This window comes from Lycorma delicatula, chromosome 7 (genome assembly GCF_047948215.1).
Source record: "Lycorma delicatula isolate Av1 chromosome 7, ASM4794821v1, whole genome shotgun sequence".
Taxonomy (NCBI): Eukaryota; Metazoa; Arthropoda; class Insecta; order Hemiptera; family Fulgoridae; genus Lycorma; species Lycorma delicatula.
Window position 1 is genome coordinate 81,708,072 of NC_134461.1, and position 19,210 is coordinate 81,727,281.

Consider the following 19,210-nt stretch of genomic DNA (forward strand, 5'->3'; position numbering starts at 1 on the left):
CCAATCTTTTTATTAATTATTCTGCAGGATGGTAGTACACATGATTAATAACTGCTCGGCAGGGTTAAAATATTTTTCATTGAAAAAACAAATTTTGTATTAAAGAAAAAAAACATTAAGAATTCTCATTAAAAGCTAATATTTACTTAACAGGAAAGCTGCGGATAAGTAATCCAAGAATATACATTTCTTAATAATAATAATAATAATAATAATAAGCATGTTCATGAAATGTGTATAAAAATTAAAGAACCATTGTTGTGAATTAATTTGAATAAATTTTGAGTTAAATATCTACAGAAAGAATATATTAATTTAGAACTGTTATAAGAAATTGAATAAAATTCATTACAAATATAATGGAACCTCAGTAACAAAATACAAAATAAAAAAGTACCTAACAGATCTCAACAAATTCAATCAGGACAGACTGATTTCAGTCAACTGATAATAAGACGCTGTTGACTTTCTTAACTCTCAATAAGCAAGCTATCTTCTGGAAAAAAAAAATTATTGTACAAACTCTGTTTTGAAGAGACCAGTAAATATTACTGGCCATTACAATTAAAAGAAGCATAAATTCAATAATTCACAATTTCAGTGTAAAAAAAAATGAACATAAATTTAAAACTTATAACCACAATGTGTTATTAGCTTAAAAACCACAATTGTAAAATCGGAACATTTTGATCTTCACTGCAAATCTAATGTATCTACCTTATAAGTTAGTCCCAGGGCAAACAGAACTTAACCACCATATCCTCAATAAGTTAAAAATGTAATTTTCTAAAACCACTATGCTTACAACTGCAAATGATAATAATGACCTGTTTCACTGTAATTTTATAAGTACTTATTATTGCAAAAACGGACAATTTACTACAATATAATAAAAAGAAAACCATTATCGGGCATTATCTAACGTAAAAATGCTGCATTTAGATATCTCGTAAATAATCACAATAAAATTGAATATAATTTTATAAAACACATTATAAATAAATAGTATTTATTACAATAACAGATTTTTATGGGCTGCATTTACACCAAGACTATATCTCCTTAATGAACGTAAAGAGAAGCTCACTTATCAAAACGAACACAACAAATCTCATAAAATAAACGAAAAACCAAATTCCAAAAATAACAATAATGCATATCGACCATTACACTATCAGCTAAATGGGACAAATAAACCGCTTATTTCTGCTAATATTAGCCCTAAAACATAGCAAATTCAATATTTTTACACATTTTAAAGCAAAAAATGTTTGTTAATTGCAAAACCAGGCATAACTCATCTCTGTAAAAAGATCTGGACCAAAATGCCCGGCTGGTGGCCTAAAATCTGGGGGTGAAAAATGATATTAACACTTACTTTGCCCATGTTTATCTGCTTTTGGTGTCGAAGACATTGCTCACACCCTTTCTGTAGCACTAAATAATCCTTTGTATCAATGCACATAACTTGATCATGATAAATAACTAATTAACAACTAAATGTCAACAGACTGAAGGTAGGACCTTGACCACCATGTTTTACTGGGCACTAACATGATACCACTACACAGAAAACTCTTTGTACAGATACAATTTTCTGCAAACCATTTGCCGCAACTGTCTGCCCAGGCGCATGCGTAAAGAATTTATTCATCGAATTCTCATTATATCTGTCAGCGACAAGATAAAAAAAGTAAGACAGTCTGTCAGTGACTTTCCTTTGAAACTGACAAAAATAATGATTCAAAGAAATTCAGCTAGTAACAATTACCATTCAGAGCGAAGTAAATTTAACCTAAATGTTTTGATTAAATGAAAACAATTTTGGAATTGAAGGTTGTAACGAAACTAGCGGTGTAAATTTACAACTCGAGGTAAATCACTGATCTACGAATTTCAAAAGAACGGTATTACAGTGAAAATTAAATCCTGCATTTTAATCTAAATCTTCACAAGGTATTATATGTAGTAATTATAAACTTCCGCTCAAGAACTAAACTGTTAGATGCATAAGTTATATAACTGACGTTGCAGTACATGAGTTATATATTCGATGTACTACAAACTGATATCCGAGCAATACACTGACATTATAATAGCGAACGTATACGTTATAATATTGCATATTATAAGTTTACTTTGAAAGCAGTAAGTAAGGTAAAAGGTAAAGTTTCTCTAAATTATTGTTTCACAGTACATTATTTGTATGTTACTATCACTGTCACACATCTTTCTACAAATTAAAAAAGGCACTTTTATATTCACATAATTCTGATTTTTATTTGAAAAAATCATCAACATACAAATCAATAAGTTCTTGAAAAAATAAATTTTGGAGGTATTATGGTATTTTTTGCAATATTTAAACTGAACAAAAAAGAGAAATAAATTAAATTGATTAATTATTTATTAAATTAATTTCTATTTTAAATATTACTCTATTATTTATTTATTTCCATTTCAGATCACAAAAGTATGTTCATATTAACATTAATAAATGTAACAGTACACAATAAAGTTGTACTTTAACTTTTGTGGTCATTGAGAACCAGTTAATTAAATTTGACTTTGGTCATGGGCACTTTATCCTTAATCATATCCTAACTATTACTCATATCCTTAATTCTAACTATTACTTAAGTAATAGTCACAATTTATCATCTAATATGTTACTTATTTATCTTCTAATATGTTGCTTAAGTAATAATTAGACTATTACTTATACTTAATTATTATAATAATTATTATCAGTAATAACATGACATGACCCAAAGGTCATCTGTTATGTTGATATATTTCTGAATTATACCAAAAAAATTATTAAAATTGTTTTTATGTTATAGAAAACATATATGCACTTTATAGAATGTTTAAACTAAAAAAAATATTAAACTTTGGATGCATTATTGATTTTTACCTAATACAAATTAATCTTGTAAATATTCTAACATCATTATTTAATTTCTACAAAATGTATATACATTGATGTCGGTCAAAAAAAAAATAAACAAATAACATTTTTTGATTCTGAAACCCATTTAAAAGTGCCTGTACCCTTGACAAATAAAATATATATTAACAATAAAACTTAATATCCTTCACTCAGTAAAATAAAAATTGCACTTTTACTTTAGGCTATAAAATAAGTTTTATTCATGTTGTATCGTTTGGTTTTTTGTCAAATTTAGTGCCTTTTGCAAATTAATTTCCACAATTTATCATCTAATATGTTACTTATTTATCTTCTAATATGTTGCTTAAGTAATAATTAGACTATTACTTATACTTAATTATTATAATAATTATTATCAGTAATAACATGACATGACCCAAAGGTCATCTGTTATGTTGATATATTTCTGAATTATACCAAAAAAATTATTAAAATTGTTTTTATGTTATAGAAAACATATATGCACTTTATAGAATGTTTAAACTAAAAAAAATATTAAACTTTGGATGCATTATTGATTTTTACCTAATACAAATTAATCTTGTAAATATTCTAACATCATTATTTAATTTCTACAAAATGTATATACATTGATGTCGGTCAAAAAAAAAATAAACAAATAACATTTTTTGATTCTGAAACCCATTTAAAAGTGCCTGTACCCTTGACAAATAAAATATATATTAACAATAAAACTTAATATCCTTCACTCAGTAAAATAAAAATTGCACTTTTACTTTAGGCTATAAAATAAGTTTTATTCATGTTGTATCGTTTGGTTTTTTGTCAAATTTAGTGCCTTTTGCAAATTAATTTCATGCAGTTTGACTTAATTTCACATGTTATGTGTACAATTTGCATGCTGGGGTAAGTATCTTCTCACATGTGTCCTATTGTAGGGTTACTTTCAAAATAAAACTTCTTTTTATTTTAGACCACACAGATCAAAAATAAAATACACAAAACCTGTTTCCTATTTAAGAAGTGTTACTACATTTCTTGAAACTGCTGGAAATTTTATATGAATGTTTGATGACAATTTTATTCTGTATTTTGAATAACATGTTAACTGCAGGTATGGATGTGTATTAGTTAACATGTGCTTAAGATACAAAAGCAAGAACAGTTCCAGCAAAATTTTGGTGATTTCTGGTAAGGTTACTCTAGATTGAAAACTCATTTTCTTTCTGTGAAGGGAGTTGAACAAGTCTGGGGTGAACCCACAGATCATGTACAATTAGAAAATCCCAGTAACCCACTGTGAAGGAAAAACTATGAACTCAACAGAGGCTAGCAAGTCTCGTATCGATGTGGCCTTCAGGAGCATTCCCACTACATATTTCTCCAGGTTTATTACCCTTGAACTTTTACATAATCGCAGAAGTCCAATTAATAGCATGAATAGTCATCATAGTAGACTGGAGGAACTACTAATGCTTAACATTCAACCTTTATTCTTGATACTCTGAATGACTGAATTGTCTATTCTTGATGTATGGTATGATAAAACATCCCAAACCTCTTGAGATATTTCAAATCAGGGAAAAATTGAAATGTGTGGGATGGTTAATAATTGCCTATTATTCTACAGTTAATGAACAAGCAGACACTGGAATATATGGTGTCTCCCAATGATTAAGCCTCAATAGCTATGGCACATTTTTTAGCAAAGATTCTATGTGTTAACAGTTGTAGTGATGGGCTTCAGAGGTAAGCAAATTTTTCAACAGTGACAATCAGGCAATACTTGGAGCACTGACCTCATACTAGTTTAGGAACAACATGTGAAATAACTCTTTTAAATGATTAATTTATTCATTTTATTTTAAATTGATTGATTTACTTATAATTTAATGATTAATTAATTTAAGTTTATTTGTAGTTTTATTTAGTTGGCCCTCTACACTTTTTTATATAAGAATAATTATATTAAACAATGGAATTTGGGACTAATTTCACTTTTTTAACTATGAACTGGTATGGAAATATTTCTGCCCCTAACAAAGTGGATTTGTATTGCCTTGGACACTATAAGGCATAAAAAGCAATTAGAGATCTGGTGTGTTTATGAAAAATGGAACATCTTCTCCATTTGTAAATTCTAACTACCTGTGATATAAATAAAATTGCAGCTTTTAAGACAGACCTTTTTTTAGTGAACACTTTAATAACTGAAGTAAACATCCTAGACAAAGTCTGGGTAGATGCTAATTGATAAACCTAATTGGTTGTATAGGAATAGTTTGATGAAGTTCCTATTCTTCCATTACAAAATATGAACCTTCTGGAGTTTCTCTTTTTCCGTTTAGCCTCCAGAACCACTGTAAGGTATTACTTCAGAGGAAGAGTCAGGATGATATGTATGAATGTAAATGAAGTGGTCTTGTACAGTTTCAGGTTGACCATTCCTGAGATGTATGGTTAATTGAAACCCAACCACCAAAGAATACCAGTATCCACGATCTATTATTCAAATCCATATAAAAGTAACTGCCTTTACTAGCATTTGAACCTTAGAACTCTTGACTTCAAAATCAGCTGATTTGTGATGGCGAGTTCACCACTAGACCATAGTTTTATTCTGGAGTGATCTATGTAGAGTTTGTCATTGATCTCTGGATGCTGCTAAACAAACATATACTCCTTTCAAAGTTTTGAAGCCAGTCTTTCAAAAAGTACAGATATCTCCGGTATACTCTGAAATTTTCTGACACTCACTAGAGTAGAACTAGATGAACCAAGTTAGTTTCTTTAGGTGACATTATCAACTTCATGGCTGAAATGCCTTGGAGGTAGTCCTGTTTTCTTTCATAATAAATAAATAACACCTACTAGCTATTTTAATGAGTTTCTTTCCAATATAAGATATGAACTGACTTAATGTGTAGTAGACAATATAACACAAGTGAAATGCTGAGTGTTGAGTTTCTAGGGATGATTAATTATGGAGTGGATAAGTCTATCAATTGCAGAGGACTTTTAATATATTTTTTTTAATTTACATATTGTCTGTTTTGAAATAGGAGGGGTCTAGGAAGTTGAATGTATTCATATATGCAGAAAACTAGAAATTGGATTGTAATTTATTGATAAGCATGAGGAATCAACAATATTGTTTTGCATTGCCCTTGTTCAGGAATATGTCAACAATGTAGTAAGATCAATATAACACTTCTCTACATGTTTTTTACAAGCTTAAGGAACAAGAATCATGTTTCCAAGTATTTAATATAATTCATATCACCATCATCTAGAAACTAGAAAGTGTATAATATGATATCACCTGACATCTCCTTTATAGAGCTTAGAGAAAGAGGATTTTTAATCCAGAAATTTGATATTGAGACATTCACAAAAAATCCCTGACAACCTTTTTATAATCTATTTTCTTACAAACGTCAGCCCTCAAAAAATAACACTGTTCCTGCCTGACTTACTTTAAAGAGCATTTAGTTTATGATAAAATAATTGAGGTCTAATAATTTAAATTAAAGAACTAATTTAACTACCATAGATTTCTTTTTTAACTGGTGACATTTGGCACCAGTTTGCAAATCACACCTATTCTTCTAAATTGGAATACATTTTTTATTAAGAACTTATTCTAATAGTTAATAAGTAAGTTGATGTATTCGCATTTTGTTTTGTTTTTAACATCTGACTTGTTAACCGCAGATCAGAGGGAAACTTTTCATTCTGTTATAGCACTTCACAAAATACGTGTTTTGAAGACTATTGTACTGTCATCTATAGTTCTGAAAACTAGCCACTTAAACTCAGTATAATATAGTGATAACTTCCCTCATTTGCTAACAAAAATTTTTAATTTAATATTGAAATAAGTGAATAAACTCTTTAGGATTGACAAAGGATCAGAAAACAGTTATTCAAAGTCCTAACTAATTACATATCTATAAAAAAACAAAGAGCTTCCTACAAAAACAGTCAGCTATCACCATTCAACCCTGTGATCGGTAATACAATTCTCAAGAATACAGACTATAATTTTAATGAACAATCTCCATTTATAAAGAATCAATTTCTTTTTATAAAGAATAATCAATTTCTCTGATTTAGTATCTCAATTATGTTTTCACACTAAACCATAGGAAAATATTGATTTATTTATCTGTTACAAACATTATACATTAATATTGACATTAAAATATCCCAAAATAAAAACTGAGATTTTCATTAACAAACTCAGTGTTTCTTCATAGAATTGACTTAACTGCTAAGTTAATAACCCAAAATATAATTCCCTTCCATTAATATTGCATCATCCTAAAACCAGTATTTGGACAATCCCTCTTCCTAAATGTATATCGTTCCTAAATTTTCTACGCTTGATAGGCGGCATAATTTCTCATCCAGTGTTAAAGACGATCCCTTTATCTTCTCATGTTTTCAAACAATCATACTTCTGCCTATTCATTTCCTTGTTTCATCCAGATATGAAATTACTCTCTCCTTCCATTTTTTCTAGATTCAAATTTCTAGTGCTTCTATTGTATTCTCCATCTTGCTGAGTTCATGTCTCTTCACTCATATATTAATACAAAACATATACAGCAATTTACAAGTCTCACCTTAATTTTGTATTAACAAGGAAACTGCTCACATAACTTTCTTTCTCTTGGCCCATGATCATTACAATATAGTTTACAGAAAAATTTAAATGAGAACAACTATCACATAGAGAATAGACTAGTAAAAAAATCCAGTACCTAGGAAATACATAAACTAAATTGATCTTACAGAACAAAATTCTACATTAAATAAATGAGACCCAGTTTCAAACAATGATATAATGAACACATAAAATTATTGTTTGAAATGCTGATGCATTTCAAACCCTCATATAAAAGAAATCTAAAATACTACATTAATTGTGAGCTTATAATCTACAAATACACAGCATTACACAAAGGAACAAACAAACAACCACTTTAACTTTTCACATTTCCAAACATGATACTATTTTTTGACCACATCCTAAATATGCATCTTCTTTAATTAAGAAAACCATTAAGAACCTTACAAAACAGCAATGTATGTAACTTTGGATGATTATAAATGTGGTTGAAAACATTTTAATGTTATTAAAAAAGGTTTAATTTAAATAATTAAAACTTCATTTTACTTAATAAAAAAATTTGTATACATTCTTACATCCTCATCATTTTTGGCATCCCAGTATGTCAACCACCTAAAATCTAGTGAATTTGGTTCATGTTGATCATCAATAAAATTCAAGTAAAGGAATAGTTTGGCACAGAAGATTACCATTTTTGAAAATAGACATGTCCTTCAGAAGTAGATTACTGTACATTTATAACAATAGTGGATAAAATAAATTCAGTAAACTGCATGCAGATCATCTTCTGTAAATGGGGAAAACTGCTGTCCTCTGCAATTTATTTATGTATTAAACGATATTTGTTATCAGATAAATATCCATTGTTTTGTTATTTTTAACAATATAAACTATATTAATTGAAATTAATATATAATACAATATGTTGATATCCATTTGTTTGCTGAGTATCCAGTGTGTTCTGCTCTCTGTGTTTTTTCTTCTGCTTTAATTTCTCATTCTTTGGTCAGCTATCCTTCTTTTGTCTACTGACATTTGTCAACAGAATTGTTTATTTACTATCACCAATAAAAATTCTAATTCATTTAGTAGTCCTAAAAGCTGATTACTTTGTTTACTGTTAAAATTCAGTAGAATGTTGTTCGTCCATTGAGATGGACTATATATACATCTCGACAGAATAACAGCATTTCTATTAATTTTACATATACATTGGTGACTGTTACTTCGTAATCTGTAGGAGGTCACATGTACTTACTTTGTAAGGTCACATATTGTGCAACTCATGTAGCCCAGTTTTTTAATTTGTTTCACAGCAAAGGAATTTTACAAGGCCTATCTGTGCAAATTTATTAAATAAAGTTGTACCTCTAACCATTTTGATATGAATGCCACTTGCAGCAACACAATCATTTTGAAAAGATATTCTTGGAATGTATTTTAATACCAATTAGCAAAGAATACATAAAAAAATATGTGTACAGTTTGATTGCTAGAAAATCATTAACAGTAGTCTAAGGAATTGATTAGTAAAATTACTATAAGAACTTATAGTATGGTTATTAGATGACAAATTAAAAAAAAAAAATACCTTATTTATATAACTAAAAGTACTATACTATATAAACTATTTTTATTTATAAAAATTACTATCAAACAGTGATAAAAGATACAGCCTGGCTATGAGACTGGTGAAACTAACTTTTTATATTTATCAGATAAATATCCATTGTTTTGTTATTTTTAACAATATAAACTATATTAATTGAAATTAATATATAATACAATATGCTGATAGCTTATATTTTAGTTTTGAATTTTTATTTGTTCTTAAGTGTGTTTCCATGTTTCATTTTTATATTTAATGATTAGTTTTTTCTTGAATTGATTCTGTTATAATTACTGATGACAATAAAAGAAAAAACTAATCATTAAATATAAAAATGAAACATGAAAACACACACTTAATAACATTTTATCTGTTTGATAATCATTACTTTTTATTTTTATCTTTTACTTTTGGTGTTAGTCGTTTTTATAAATAAAAATAGTATTTATAGTTATATAAATAGGGTCATTTTTTTTTTAAATTTGAGTTGTCTTCTAACAACAATACTATAAGTTCTTATAGTAGTTTTACTAATCAATTCCTTAATGACTACTGTTAATGATTCTCTAGCAAAAAAAACTGTACACGTATTTTTTTATTGTATTCTTTGCTAATTGCATTAAAATACATTCCAAGAATATCTTTTCAAAATTATAGTGTTACTGCAGGTGACATTCATATTGAAATAGTTAAAGGTTCTACTTTATTTAATATATTCTCATGCTACATTACCTTATCTCTGTTATGTTTGTTCATTTTGATTGTTGTATTTATAAAATTTAGTACATTAGTTCTCAAATTTAATTTGTGAACATTATACGGTTAAAAAGTGTAAAGTTAATGGGTTTTGTATATATAAAAAATGTATAAACTGAGAATATAAATCTTTATGTTCTGTCCAGCTTGTATAAGATGATCTGCAAAGGTTGATTCTGTTGAGTGAATGTGCATCTAGTTTGCTAAATGTAATATTTAATGCAATCACTGTATTTTAATCCTAGGTTGTATTTACAAATTTCTACTACGTAAGTCATTCAGCATGTCAAATGATCTTATATATTTTTAAATATATAAGATATACATAATATAATTTATTATTATATTAATATATAATTTTTAAACCTTATATAATATATAAGTATAATTTTTAGAACTTACCTAAAACTGTAGATATATGTAGCCTTTATGTACAAAAAAATTTCATTTGTTGAACTTTTCTTTAGTTATCATCCAACATGCACATCATGTGAGCTTGTCACATGGGGTTATGTCAATCATTAGTTTTCTATACTCGTTATAATATTTTGAAGGTATATTTAATATTTAGTTTACATTTAATGGGGGTAAGGAATGTGAATGATTTGCTTTCTTATTATTTTGCATTTAACAGTAAGTTGGGATGTAATTTGCTGACAAAAGGAACTTTTAAAGTGATATGTTACTTTTATATAGGAGTACAGTATCGTCAGCATATTAGTATCAGTATTATATTTTGTACTAGTACTATACATTTTTCATAGAGTGCATGCATATCATCAAAGTGTTTTAAGATATATTTTGTCTTATAGGTGAACCGATTGGTTAGCCTGGTTGAGTGTTATACATAGAATTTAATATGTGAAAAAATAAATTAACTGTCATTGTATAAACAAAATGTTTATTTATACATACACCATTAAAAACAGTGTCATTTGTAATACTGCTAATGAAAATAGAATATTCCAACATATTGTTGGAAAAACCTTCTGGAAGAAAATTTTCATATTTTTAGAGAGCTATATTTCATTTTTTTTTAACATTTGCATTAAATGTACTTCTTAAGTACTTGTTTTTTGTAATTCCTAAAAACCAAATTTTGTCCTTTCTGGTATTTAAGCATGATGATTTTAAAAAGTGTCTAATAAATGGAACTGCAGTTATCAAACCTTTTTTAAATTTGTATCCATGTATAAACTGGTTTTAAGCCTAAATTTTTTAAAAATGACTATCTCTCATTTATTTATTTTATATTTTTATCACTAGGGTATGTAAGTGGGAACAGAAAGAACATTATATTTGTTTTAATTTTTACAAAAAAAAAATTAGAGCTGTAAAAAAGGGCTTTATAACAACAGTGGTTTCATCTTATAATTCAATCTTGAAGAATTTGTTTTCATGCTCAAAACGAAATTGGTAAAGAACAAACAAATTTGTTAAATTTTAAGTAGATAAAATATTTAAAATTAAAATTTGCATACTTCTTTTGGATCCATGTTGAACATTTAGAAGGAATATGTTAATTGTAAACAATGACATATTTTTTATCTAAAATTATACTGTAAGTAATAATACTAAAAAAATCACTTTAAGAAAAATTTTAAAAATTCACCATAGTTTACATCCTGCTGTAACTTTCTAACTTTGTAGTAAATACAAACATACCAAATTTCATGAAAAAAAATCAGCTCTTACCTGACAAAAAAGGTGAGCACTGTAAGCAGGCTACATTTGAAAATATACAAGCAGTTAAACAAGAATTTTTGATTGTTAATAAATGACTGAACCTGTCTAAATGGTTGACTTGCACACAAGTTTTAGAATAAAAAAATAAATTCAATTTCTTCTCTTAATCATATACTTATTTCATTATATGGTCGAGAAAGCATGTTTGCTGTATGGTTTTCATCTTTTATATGTTTTTTTTATAAAAAGGTACTTACGTATTAACGCCACCGCAGCTACAGCTGCTGTTTAGGTTATGTTGACTTCGTGTACTGACAAATCGTACGTATATCAAAATAACCTAACTAAATACATCCTACGCTTGCAAATACCTCAGTAATTATTTTGGTGAGAAATTTGTATTTTTTTCTTTTTTTCAACTTTTTACTTGTTGAATTGATTCACTACAGATTTTACATAGGAATATGCAAATGCAATCTTTGCAACACATGTAAAATACCATGCCTGACTGGAAATCCAACCTGGGGCTTCTGGATGTAACCCTACCAGATTCAATGCAAAAATTTATCAATTAGGAATAATAAAATTATTTACATCAAACAAAAACTACTTAGAATGTAACTTCTTTAACTTTTATCTAAAAACAAATTAATTACAGAAAAAAATTAAAATGTTAAAATTTAACAGAATTTCCAGCAAAAACAATAGACAATAACAGTAATCTTTTAACATTTCTTAAAATCATTTTGGTGGGAAGGTGTAAGGACTACTTAAGGTGAAGACAGAAAGATGTCACTTCAATAATACTGTATACATAAATAATAAAACAAACATGCTGAAAAATTTTCAGCATATTTTTTATTTATGCACTGAGATAGAGAAAATGCGGTTCTTCATTAAAACGAATCAAATGTTCTTTATATCTTTATTACACAAAATAATATAACAAATATAATTTCAATATAATAAAATATATGACATGTATAACTATACTGGTACAAATAAATTATATTTCATTATATATACCACAGTAATAATAACAGATATACATTTGTGCTGTGACATTTCTTTACACGAATATTTTTAAAGATTTATTCAGTATATGGTTAAAACAAAATATAAATTTATGTAATGGTAAAACACAGAATTATATGTTATGTGATAAGACTAGGCATCTTAATGGGCATTCAGTGCATAAGCTACTTTGCCATTAAAACATTTAGAAGTGATATTCTGAGTGACATTTATGGTATCTTGAGATTTACATAATAAAAACATTTAAATTGACCTATTCATACAATACCAATTAAAACAGATGACAAACTCGGAAAAATAGTCAAACAGCAAAGTAGAATACTTAAAACGATGAATTCTATGAATGACTTTCAGTATTACATATAATAACACACAGGACTTCATTTTCACTACTCTTTCAGGTTGAATTAACACTGTAGATAACACCACTTTCCAACATATTCAATCTCGACATGAACTGTTTGGAAAATAATTAATAAAAATGATGTAGGTTATTATAGACAATATTTTTTCATACATTTAAAAGAGATTTTTCTGATTTAGAGTAATTTATTCTTCATGGCTGTATAACGTTCCATATATTTATCATAACCCTCTAAATCCATGAACGATTTCATTTCAAATAAATTTCCATCAACAGTTAGTGATGAAATGTGGGATTCCTTCAAAAGTCTGATGGGAACAGCAGTCAACTGTAAGCAATTTTCTTCCATTCTCAATGTCTTTAACCGAGGGCAGTCAGCAATATCTTCAGCCAATACAGAAATCTGATTCTGGTTTAAATTAAGCTCGGTTACATTTAATGTTCCAACTCCTTTTGGTACTTCCGTTATTTTATTTTTAGATAAATCAACAACATCTAAATGTTTTAAACCACACAGCATTAAAGGAAATTCTTTTATCAAATTATCACTTAAATAAACCTGTTTCAATTTACTTAACTGTGAAACTGATGAAGGAATTATTGTTAATCTATTTCCAACAGCCGATAAAGTTTCCAATTTGATTAGGTCACCCAATTCATCAGGAAGAGATATTAATCTATTTTTATTCACAGTTAACGACTTTAAATGAAGAAACAGGCCTATATCAGATGGCAATTCCACAAACTTATTTTCTGATAAATCAAGAGTTCGTAAAACACTATGCAACTGTTTTAATCCGGCAGGAAATTCATTTATTTTACTTTTTGATAAGTTTAATACGCCCGTTTTAGCAGCAGTTTCATAATGGTGTTTAAGAGCGCTGTTGCCCATATTCAGCAACTATTAACTACTATAAAAAAAAACTACAAATTGTAACCCAATTTAAAAAGCTGCGACTTAAGGAATAAGTCACATAACAATGCACTAATAGTGGGATTTATTAAAATAATTAACTCGCTTCCTAATAATTACAAAAACATTAACTATAACTGTCTTTTTAAAACCATTAACTGATATTAACGCAATTTTTCATAATGATAAAAATGTACATAATAAACAAAATAACAGCACTTCAGCAATTAATTCGTAACAATCAGCTGTTAGAATCACAGACTACATACAGCGAACTTGTAATATTTTACCCACCACAATTTTAATCAATATAAAACAGGTTAGAAATTACCACTGATCTCTATATAACTGGGTAGGGGATCACAATGGAATTGATAAAATTTTAGGTATAAACTAGCGCCACTAAATGAATTCTAGAACCGGTAGAACTAAATAAAATGAAACGGCTCATGCGCAGAGATAGATAAGGATAAAATTTCATTTTAAACCGATATAGTAGAAATATTGTGATTTTCTATTTTGAACACTGATCTCTATATAAATTTTCTACAACTGTCCTTAAATTTTTACTTGTGTTGCGAAAATTACCGTTGTGTTGGTTATCTTCTTGAGTAAAATAAACATCCCTACCATCAAGTTTATAGTCGCGCAATCGTACAATGGTATATTTAGTTCAGCATCTAAATCTGCGGCGCTGAGGTATGATTCAACATTGAACACTTGTATTTTACGTCAGAAGAATGCCATATCCAGTTATATGGAGATCAGTGAAAATTACATAGTTGATAATGTAGATTATTAAAACAAAGTGTATTTAAAACACTGTTAGATCCATAGGGATAGTGTTAAGAAAAATAATCGAGCATTTTTTTAATTAATGAAAAAAAATATATATATATATATTTAAGAAAATTGAACCTTTTTATAAATTTAATATTAAAAAAAAAATTAGGCTGTAACTAAATTTATCATTACATTTATTTTTAATGTCAAAAATATAAACCAATTTATAACAAATGTAAGGGACTAGTAGATGATTATTAATATCTCAGTGGCGGACTTTAAAACACGTCTGTTTGTTTGTCAACGGTATGATTAGTACGTAATCTCTCGACTTAAGTTGTTTACATTTTTGTAACTTTATAATCACAATGAATATTTCTCACTTCTGTCTAGTTTTATTTATTTTATGCATTCAAAGCAAAGCTTATGAGGCAGATAAATCACCCTCGAAGAAAAAGATACAAATTGGTATAAAAAAGAGGGTAGATTGTTCTGTGAGTTCTCGATCTAAAAAGGGAGATTTTCTTCATATGCATTATGTTGTGAGTAATTTATTAGATTGATAATTACTTCTAATAACATAGGACCTAGATGCCGGTATTGTAACCTAAAAATTAGCGTAGTTTAGAGAGTTCGTGTACTAAGTTACTTATTTTTCTGTGGTTTCTGCGCTGCATATGCATAAAAATTGTTCTATCTTTGTGTTAGATTATTTAAGTAATAGTTCTGACGGATTTTACATAGTTTAAATATGTTAAAAGTAGTTTATTCAACTCTTCTCCAACCCTGGACAATTCGTCAACGTGCGTCGCTATTCTTGTTTATCCCAAATTTTATTTTTTTTTTAACATCGTTTATTTGAAATATTCTCATATGTTGTCTATTTTCTAGTGATTTGCTATGAACAGATACTAGAAAACGTAATAAATTTATTCAACTGGAAATAAAATTTTCAGTAAGTTGTATGTTAAAAATAGTGGAAAAATCCCTAAAATTAATAAATGTTAAGTTTGTATTAATTTCATTTATAAATAATGTTTTGGATGTAGTTATCCAAGTTTTGTTTTATGTACCGGTTTTATTTTTGTAATTGCTAATAAGGCAGCAGAGAGCGTGGAAGGTCCTACAATATAATGACATTATTCCAAATTGATCATTGTTAATTGGGGCTATTACAACTGCAGGAATATTTTTACAATGTTTGAGTTAACAATAAGTATATGTGCAGACAGTTTGCCAATATACAGTTTACAGTCTTTCTGGTTAATTATTTTACAGGGAACATTAGAAGATGGAACTGAATTTGACAGTAGTATCAGACGAAAGGAACCTTTAACGTTTACTTTGGGATCTGGTCAAGTAATTAAAGGCTGGGATCAAGGTTTGATTGGGTGAGTTAGGAATATTTAAAATTTTTACTTAATTTATTAAGGCAAAATTTTGAAATATTTTATTTTAGTATGATATTACCATTATTTTATAGTTTGTAGGCTTACTGTTGACACCTCAGAATTTGGTGGTCAGGACATCGAGTTTACACCAGTGGTACATGGTGTTATCAGCAGAGATGCTTGAATTTTCAATGTTACCAAGTTTTTATTATAATAAAAACTATATTTAGTTTTCGAATTCTAATGGAAAACTGGTTTATGTTTGTTTTAATAAAATACCAAGAATAGCAATTTATTATTTCATAGACGTGTACAATTCATTAGAAAACTTCGAGATACTATTTTTAATTTTATTTAATGAACTTATTTCTAGCAAATTGTTAATCTTGCTCAATTAACTGTGTAGTTTTGTTTGTATTTGAAAATTATGTCTGAAGACACATCTACTATGTATGTAATTACATTTATATATATTTAAAGAAAATTACAATCTGCATCAAACTGTTAGTTGTAGTTTCTATCAATAGACCTATTTAAATAATTCATTATTAAAAATTACCATTGTAGTCTGAATTGATGACACAGCCATAACTACTAATCTTGCATCAGCAAAAAATGCACTGTTGATGCAGTCAATATTGCTGTTTTACTATGGAAAATATTGTGAGTACCACTGTATGTTGATCTATAAACATTTTTATCTTTCCTTTCAATTAATTTTTAAAAATTTGCTTTCTTTTCAATGCATTGCAATTTGAAGTAAATAAAAGTTAATTCACAAACAATATTAGCTTAATTGATGTACAAGAAACATAATTCTGATGATAGTAAGTTATATTATATCATCTAATATATATGATTAGATGATGGTAATCAGATTTTGCCAAGTGTACCTGGCAAAATCAAGTAGTAAACAGTTTTAAAAGGCAGTTTTAGGAGAACCAAATTTGAAATGATAAATTAAATGTGTATGAAGTTTTTTAATTTTTTCCTGTGTATGTTGCAAACTGTTCATCTAGTGAACTATAAGCAACCCCTACCTCCTGGTCCAATGAGATGAGGATGATGATATGCATGACGTGTAAGTGAGCTGTAGTCTTATTTAGATTCAGGCCGACCATCCCCGAGATATGTGGTTAATTAAAAATGTATATGATAACAGTACAGTATCTATCTTCCCTCGATAAAGTGGCTCCTTCAGAATTCTTGTTTGTCCATTATTTCTCATTTAATGATTTTATTATATTTATTCTAATTTTCAGAAACGCAAAATATTAATTGCTATAATTGTTAATATTAGATTTTAATTGCATCTAATATATTCTTTTTTCTTAAATTTGGTACTTATTATTACCGTATCAGTTTTAAATTGCTCTATTGCAAATGTGTGAGATAATAACAAGTTAAAATAAATGGTCAAATTAACTAAATAAAATAATAACTTTTAAGTATAGCTTGTAAATCTGTTATAAATGACGAAAAATATTTTATAAATTAAAATAATTTTAGTGTCTAGTATAAAATAACAAAACATAATATGTTTAAAAAATAAACAATATGTGAAATGTGTGTTTCTAACATAAGTGACTGTATGTCATTTTATATGCTATCTGTCTTTCTTGTACAGTGTAAACAGATTCTGTATTTCACCTGTTTAAATGTTTTTATTTTATTGAGTTATACATATAGTATTAATGTATTATATAGCATTTTATAAGTACCCTTTGTTATTCACTTTAAAAAAATCTTTTTAACAAATCAAATTTTTGCAATGACTTACTAAAACAAATTGTATAATTTCTTTTTCAACTTACTTTAAAAAGTATTTTCAGTTGTCTTTATAACCATTTAGTTCATTTTCTTTTTTTTTCAAAAATCTGATATTCACTGTGTTGTAAAAGTTTAAACTTTAAATTGTCATTGCCAACCATCGTAGACAAGAACATAGAAAAAAATCTATGATTTTTACTCTCAAGTAAAAATCTTAACAAACGTTGGAGGTACTGGAACATCCCCCCCCCCCTACAGCCCAGATCTTGCTCCCTCTTGACATTTATCTGTTTGGGCTGCCCAAGGATGCTTTGTAAGGTCATTGATTTTTCACAAACATATAAGTGCATGAAGTGGTGCAATGGCTTTGTGACCAACTGAAAACCTTCTTGGAAGGAATATAGAAGCTTGACCGCTAGACTAAGTGCATTGACAAGGGAGGTGACTATGTAGAAAAGTAATGTACATGTTGAACTCTACCTTTGTATAAATAAATTATGGAACAAAAAGTGTTGATAATTTTTCACTTGCCCTCGTATATATTTTTTTCAGAATGTGTGAAGGAGAGAAACGTAAACTTGTTATTCCACCAGAATTGGGATATGGTTCAAGAGGTGCACCACCTAAAATACCCAGTGATTCGACTTTAATATTTGAAGTGGAACTTGTAAAAATAGAGAGAAGAGATGAACTATAATATTGATAAATATTGTATGCATTTTTTTATTTATACCATTTAGTGTTAGTGTTTTATCCTTCAAAAATCTCAATTTTAATGTTGACTAATAGATTTTATCATGTATGTATAATAGTTAAACATTTATTTCAAAAAGAGATAATGTTTTTTATTTCATATACCACTACATTTTCCTATTTATTTGTTTAAAGAGCTAACTGCAACAAAAAATAACATTTATTGCTCATAAAATAAAAAGTGGCAAAGTATTGCATGACTTTCCTGGTTTCACTGGATAGTTTTTGCAATTCAGACATTAATGATATGGCTTTTATCTTGTATATAATGCTGAAAGTTTGTTTGTTCTGGCATCATATGAGAAGTAACCGATTAATTGCTTTCAAACTTGCAGGATATAATTGTGCTATCCCAGGTGAGGTTTTAGCCACAGACTAAAGCTGTACTTCCTGTGGGAGTAAAGTTGTAAATTAAAGATATTCATTAAAGAAAAAAATTAACAAAAATAAGTTTAAATTTTTCATCATCAAAGGTGTGGGTACTTTAGTTACTACTTTTCTGTCTTTTTATAGTTTGTTATTCAGGTTTCTATAAAGTCTGAATACTTTAATTGTTATCCAGGAGGCAGAACCCTCTGCCTAGATGGAAATGGTAAGTGA

General features: G+C 27.9%; 3 protein-coding genes across 3 annotated transcripts in view; 1 reads left to right on the top strand and 2 right to left on the bottom strand.

The window, feature by feature from the left end:
- C3G (C3G guanyl-nucleotide exchange factor) overlaps nt 1-1,562 on the bottom strand; it is a 260,568-nt gene extending 259,006 nt beyond the window's left edge. Inside the window, exon 1 of the mRNA XM_075370571.1 lies at nt 1,379-1,562. Within this exon, the coding sequence (XP_075226686.1) occupies nt 1,379-1,415 (37 nt within the window). The 5' untranslated portion in view covers nt 1,416-1,562. The remainder of the gene's footprint in view (nt 1-1,378) is intronic.
- A 10,952-nt stretch (nt 1,563-12,514) lies between these two features.
- Nucleotides 12,515-14,545, bottom strand: LOC142327627 (leucine-rich repeat-containing protein 57). The gene has a single exon (XM_075370832.1). The coding sequence runs from the start codon at nt 13,890-13,892 to the stop codon at nt 13,176-13,178; it is 717 nt and encodes a 238-aa protein (XP_075226947.1). The 5' UTR covers nt 13,893-14,545; the 3' UTR covers nt 12,515-13,175.
- Nucleotides 14,546-14,964: 419 nt separating this feature from the next.
- LOC142327358 (peptidyl-prolyl cis-trans isomerase FKBP2) lies at nt 14,965-18,696 on the top strand. Its single transcript, XM_075370332.1, has 3 exons — nt 14,965-15,238; nt 15,975-16,087; nt 18,410-18,696. The coding sequence occupies exons 1-3, from the start codon at nt 15,065-15,067 to the stop codon at nt 18,552-18,554; spliced, it is 432 nt and encodes a 143-aa protein (XP_075226447.1). The 5' UTR covers nt 14,965-15,064; the 3' UTR covers nt 18,555-18,696.
- Nucleotides 18,697-19,210: the final 514 nt, after the last annotated feature.

Coding starts and splice junctions, on each gene's coding strand:
- LOC142327627 (XM_075370832.1), bottom strand. CDS start 13,892: ATGGGCAACAGCGCTCTTAAACACCATTATGAAACTGCTGCTAAAACG.
- LOC142327358 (XM_075370332.1), top strand. CDS start 15,065: ATGAATATTTCTCACTTCTGTCTAGTTTTATTTATTTTATGCATTCAA. Junction 15,239..15,974: donor TTCTTCATATGCATTATGTT/GTGAGTAATTTA, acceptor ATTATTTTACAG/GGAACATTAGAAGATGGAAC. Junction 16,088..18,409: donor TGGGATCAAGGTTTGATTGG/GTGAGTTAGGAA, acceptor TATTTTTTTCAG/AATGTGTGAAGGAGAGAAAC.